Genomic DNA, 6349 nt, shown 5'->3' on the forward strand with positions numbered 1-6349 from the left:
TCTTTATCCACCGAGCGGTAATATAGCACTGCAGGGAGGGAATTGGGGGATTCTACCCATTGAGAGGCAATGGTTAAATTGAGAAGCAATTTGCTTCCCATCTCATTGAGAGCACTGAGAAGAGGTTCTCGGCAGCTGAGGGAAGAGAACATGGGCCTTGGTTGCACGTGATCTTATTCCGCAGCAGGAAATATTACCTGACGCCAATGTAACATGGTTTTTAGGGATGTTGAGTCAGGGTAGCGGGACAGGTAGACATCTATGCGGCTCTGCAAGAAACCATTGGAGACATTTATTCTCTGCATGGAGGGAATTCCCATTAGAAATAGAACTGATCCTGTTCATTAGCCACACAACATCTTCCACCTATACCGGCTAGTTGGAGCTTGCATTTGTACAAACTGCTTCATCTTAGCTCTGTGAGGGCACAGCTCAGCGGCACACTGTGCGAACACACACCACAGACAACAGCGCGAAGGGTGCTGTAGAGCTCCCTTCAGTAAGATAAGCAATTCCCACTGGATGCTTGGTCATGTTACGAGTCTATGTGGTTTCAAAACAAAGTAAAACCCCATGTCTTGGGCTCATGATCCTTTTGCAAAGACAATGTGCAACTCATCACAGTGGCTCTACACCTTGTTTGTAATGCGTTTTGTCCTTGGAATATTAAGAAATTAGACCAACACTTTCTTTGAGAAACAGTAGCGCAGCTCTGACTCCACCCATGATCAAGCTATTATTGCTTGATCTACATGGGCTTGTCTCCAATTTTACTCACATGAGCAGTTTATAGCAGCATCTGGACCTTGAAATCTTGGCTGGCCCCAAGGAAACAGCCCTTCCCTGTGCAAGTGGAGCATCCTTTGGACCACTCAGCTTGCCTGGACTTGACCCCAAGCCATTCGCTGTAGTTGTAGTGTTGACCCTGGTTGAAGCAGGGTCAGGCTGGGGATCCCCATCCTGGTGACTCCAGCCTGAATTTTTCTCTGACTGTGTTCAGTGCAGTGGAGCACAAGGAAAGGCTCTGATGTGGGGATATGTTCTAAGGGATGGTAGACTGAAGAGTTTGAGGGCCCACCTCTCCTAGCAGTGAAAGAGAAACCCTGGGAATCCCTGGAGCACTTAAAGAATTTCTGTGCTTTCCCCTTTGGCATCATCTCCACTGGGGAGACAACGTGTATGGTGAACATGTGACCCTGTTTTCACTCTGGGCTTCCTGCTGGTGCCAAAACAGGACCATCACAATGGTCAACTCAATGGCCAGATTGCAAAATGCCAACGCAATGGCTAGAATTTTTGACAAATTGGAGATGCGAAAGGGCAGGTGAAGGTAGCTTGTTGATAACTCGGTCTCAAACAATGAGAAACTGGATCACTTAAGAGGTAAGATGGAGTGTACATACCACATTTAAGCTGTTGGTAAACCCACCAGGCAAGTAAAGAACCAAGGAGCAAAAGCTTTTAAAGATGGAATAGCTGCACAGACTGGAAATCACTCGCTGCAAGATCTCACCCTTATTGAAGACCACCGTGGGTCCTAAAATAAGCTGTGGAAATCAAAGGTGTTGATCAGTGTGATTCATGTTCCTTTTTTGCCTCCAGATGCTCCCCACCTCTCTGCTCATCCCTGGAAGTTGCTGTCTTCCTTGCCACAGCTTTGCTGTGCTTCATAATTTTGGCTTTTCAGAAATGACTGTGGCTCTGGAAAAACCCTGGTCTTCCTAGAGGAGTTTTCTCCTAGGAGGATGGACTCAAAACCAGTATCTAGAAATAGGTCTTCTCTGATTAGGACTGGACAGGAGGATGCTTTACACTGTTTAATGCCCCACAAGCTCAACAGGGTAGGAACAAACATACCTGCTCAATGCAAAGGGCACACAGAGGTCAGGGAAATGGAAGCCATGTACAAGCACTGCACATCTCAGGTGATTTAACCTTCCCATTCCCTCCTTCCCCTTCACACCAGATGAGCGAGAACGTACCTTAACCAGCCCCTCGGGAAGGTAAAACAGCCTTGTTAAGGGTGACTTCATATTTGAGTTTGAGGTGATAGGAGCCAAGGCAAAAAACATCTTGATCTTGCGATCCAGCTCAGGAATAGACGAAAACGCAATGAAACCTGTGGGAAGGAGAAGAAAGCAGACCCTGCCCTATTATTTCTGAAGGAGTTGTTGACTCCCAGGCATGTATGCCCATCAGAAGGACCCGTGGAGTTGTCTCTAGCAGGTTGGTGACTTGACCTGAAGCCTTTGCTGCTGGTGCATTTCAGCTTCCAGCTTGACTGCTAAGCCCAGCGGCAGCTCCTGCAAGACCTTCTTGGGATTCTGGGGGATGCACCAAAAACCATTGATTCAACTGTTTTCAGGCTGTCACTGCTCGAACTGTTCTGTTAATGCAAACAGGGATTTTTACCTGCTCTTTTCCCTTCTCTGTTTGGATGTGCCCAGACGTTACCTTCCTTGTCCAGGCTCTCAGGGGAACACTCCCCACATGGGGCTGCACAGCTAACATAACTCTGACAGTGTTCTGATCTCCTCCTAAGTACCTGTGGTGGTGCCTTGAGAGTAAGCCACGTAGTATAACTGCTCTTGTCCAGTTTTCTGAAGAATATAGTTGATCGTTGCTGGAAGGTCAAACATAGCCATCTCATGAAAGCTGCAATGGAGACGGGCACATAACAGAATTACTGTTGCTGACCTTGGGAATGGTGAGCAGGACACTACAAGTAGTGCCATGATGATTTGGGGAGCGTGCAAGGGCTCTGGCAGGTATAGGCACCCCTATGGCATCTTGGTGGTGTTGGTTTATGCCCACAGGCAGATGGTGTGACTGTCAGTGGCACTGCTCCTCCAGCCTATGGACACTGCTGAGGGTGCCAGGTACCTGCCCACTCTTCCGTTTCACACATAATACCTGTAAGCTGAGTATTGCTGGTGGTGAAACTCAAACTCCTTGTGCTTTCGCGACCAGCTGTTCCCCCGGCTGTTTCCGATCCAGACATCATAGCCGGCATCAGCGAGGATGAAGCCCAGGCTGCTGTTGGGAAAGTTGGTAACCCAGTTGCTTCCCTCCAACACCAGACCATGCTGCAGGAGGACCACGGGCTTTGGACCTGAAGAAAGAAGAGGAGGATCATCTTCTCTAACCATTAGGAAAATTGACCATTCACATCCAGGTATGGCTTTGGCAGCAACCCCCTGGGGAAATGATTCCAGCGCAGGGAGATGATCACCTATGTCCTCAGACTCTTTGGAGAGGTGTTTTTAAAGTAGACTCTTTGGTTGTCCCAGGGCACAGAAAATTGATATAGTGAAGCTGAAAAGTAAGACAGAATGGAGCCTGGCAAATCCACACTAACTGGAGCTTGGCAAATCACGTTCTCAGCGAGAAAGAAATCAAGCCCCATGTCTGTTTGGACAGTGACTGTGCCCTTTGCATGGAAATCACCCTCCTCACGATGTCTTTTGTTTGGCTCAGGTACTCTGGGTCTGACCAGGAGACACTGAAAAACCAGCAGAGTCTAAGTACCTCCCATGGTACTGTGACAAGATGATGCCCCATTGCAAGAGACACGGGTACCGGCAGAGTCAAGAGCATCTCCTCCACCCATTTCTGCCCACTTTAAGCCATATGGGCAAGTCTCAGCTCCCCAGAACAAATTTAAGATCTTTTTTACAAAGGACCAGGAAGCCTGAAGTGCTGTAGGAAAAGAGTGGAAGAGAGATTACGGAAAGATTTTGTCCGGAAAGACCCCGGAGGTCTCTGCTCCAATCCCCCGCTCCCAGCCACAACAGAGTCTTTGCGAGGATATCTGGATTCATATGGTAGGGTGAACACAGAATGCAGCATGAAAAGTCTGAACTGAAAGTGACTACGCTTTTTTTTCTTTCCCTTTATTCTCCTACATTTTGTGTTGGTTTCCAGACCCTCACATGTCCATCCTGGACACCCAAGGACAAAGTGTCCTGAAGGGAAACGTGGCTTTTTATACTTATTTGCCACATTCATACTCGAGTCCTCCTGCTTCCTTGGACAGGGACACCCTGCCAAGAATGGGGCATCATCCCCTCCACTTTGAAACAGCTGTTCAAGTGAAGGACAAAAAGGAGCTGAAATGGCGAAATGGCATTGGGTTGGGCACATGGGGGCTTTTGCTGACAAGTGGCTTTTTGCTGCTCCACTGGCTGTCTTTGACCTGTGTTCAAGATTTCTCTGTACCATTCATTTTCTTTATCATTCCCTTCCTCTTTGGAGCAGATCCTCTCAGAAAAAGAAGGTCACTGTGGTGGGCACCTGCATTTCTTCTGCTCTCAAGGCTACAGGGAAGGTTGTATCCCTGAGGACTCAACCCATGCCGAGGTAGCCCACACCACTGCCTACTCCAATCCAGCAAAACTCTCAAGGTCCCTGGACCAGGCAGACCTTCTCGTGGCACTTACGGGGACAGAACATGCTGGAGCCCTGTGCCTCTGCTTCATGGGCGGTGCTCATGCTTCCTGGGTTGTCTCTGCCATGAGGAATCCTCTGCATGGTGAGGTAATAGCCATCGTCCGTCACCACTTCATGCGCCTCGTAGGGGTACCCGTAGTAGCGGACAATTTCACCCTGTGGGAATGGAAGGAGAGCATCGGATGGGTCCCCTGGGAGGTGGGGGTCTCTATTCCAGAGGGTGTCAGGGCTTGGCTGGGTGAAGCCAAAGGCGGTTGCCCCGAGCTGGTGGTGGTGGCTCCTGCTGTCAGTGGGAGGGCAGGGTAGGGACCTCCCAGTGTCCCTTCCACCAATGCTGTGGTGATGTTATGACTCCAGCTAACATTTTTGGCGGGTGTGAGCTTCTCTCACTCCCTGAGCAGGTCTGGTAAAGAAAGACCCACTGTTGCTTTTCGTGTTGCAATCAACGTTTGTGAAGAGCAGGGCAGCAGTGACAGTGAAGCTCCAAGCCTGAGACAGCTGCACTGACCTAACCTGGTGATTTGGTCTGAGCTCCCCCATAAACGTGTGCCATAAACCTCTGTGTACGTAAGCACAGGGAGACAAAAGCTCTAACAAGACCCTGGTACCAACCTCTGGTGAAGATACACACACAGAGACCATGGGTCCTGCCAAACTATGGCAGCCTAGGTAGCTTGCATGCCTAAGCAGGAAAAGAAGGAAGAGAAGTCAGGACTTACAACATCCATGGACACCTCGGGGCTTGCATCTGACTTTTCACTCATGCACATCAAATACGCAATGCTTACAAACAGCCACATCATGGTGCTCTGCAAAACATAACACGATGAGCATGACAGACATCGACGGTACTGACAGAAGCCAGGGGTTGCATGCACTTCGCTTGTCATGCACCACACTGCTGCCGCTATATCACTCTGACTGCTCAACAGGTGAAATAAGTTTAAATTTTACATTCTCTAATTGGTCCTAAATATTTTGCTTATCTTGAACAATGCCAGAGGCCAAACTCCATCACATTTTGATCACACATTCTCCACCAGATCCTTGTATTCAGAAGAATGCATGTATGTGCATACAGCTATACGCATCCAGGCAAATCTGGTTTTCGAGGTGGTGATTATAGACTATTCATTTAAAATATGGCTTGGGTAGTCAGAAGAATAGATTATTTAGTTAAACTGATAGCTGAACTAATCAGGAGTAAACCACCCAATTTTAAGTTGCAGGACTATGGTGTTTTTGTTCTTAATATGCAATTAAATCATGCGATTTGGTTGGGCTCTCCTTATGACTGAAAGAGACCCTGGGGACACACTTGGGTTGTTTTTGCAAACCTGAGTGAAATATTATCCCAAGACACCCACTGTTCTTCCTGGAAAGGGTTTTGAAGTATCTGTTTTGGCATGTTCCTACCACAAACCATTTTACTATCATTTTATTTGTTGGACACAATAAATCTGCAACAGAAATACTGACTCAGCTCTCTGTGACATGCTTAAATAGTCAAATTGTGTGGAGCCCACAGCAAGGAGCCCTGCCAAATCCCCACTGAATGCATGCGACTGCGCTGGGCCTCGTGAAAAGCAGTGAGCACAGCTGGATGCCAGACACAGGCATCTTGCATGCGCCTCATTGCTTCCCTGCAGGTTATGATCCTGGGAAAGAAAAGAGAACTGCAAGCTAGCCCTCATCATACCCTGTCTCTGCTTCTGGAGGAACCAGCTTCCTGTGGTGCAGGAGGTGGTTTTGCAGCTGGGAAGAAAGCCACCTGCTCCCTCTGCTGTCCCTGGAACAGGCACATCTGCCAGAGGGGACCATGGGACACCCCTTGCTCACAGCGGGGTATTGCCAGCATGAGGTTGGGGTGGCTGTGGCTTGGTGTCGCAGACCCCCCACA

The 6349-nt window shown here is 48.6% G+C and overlaps 1 protein-coding gene across 1 annotated transcript; it reads right to left on the minus strand.

Moving 5' to 3' along the window:
- Positions 1 to 197: 197 nt before the first annotated feature.
- LOC104516341 (lipase member M-like) lies at positions 198 to 5252 on the minus strand (the record flags this gene model as incomplete). Its single annotated transcript, XM_010160642.1, has 7 exons — positions 5169 to 5252; positions 4440 to 4605; positions 2914 to 3112; positions 2546 to 2655; positions 1983 to 2119; positions 1404 to 1547; positions 198 to 269 (listed from the first exon to the last, which is right to left on the minus strand). Coding segments are annotated over exons 1-7 (912 nt in total), but the record flags the coding sequence as incomplete, so codon positions are not given.
- Between the last annotated feature and the right edge of the window lie 1097 nt (positions 5253 to 6349).

The sequence above is a fragment of the Eurypyga helias genome, unplaced genomic scaffold (genome assembly GCF_000690775.1).
Source record: "Eurypyga helias isolate BGI_N326 unplaced genomic scaffold, ASM69077v1 scaffold9711, whole genome shotgun sequence".
NCBI classification, from domain to species: Eukaryota; Metazoa; Chordata; class Aves; order Eurypygiformes; family Eurypygidae; genus Eurypyga; species Eurypyga helias.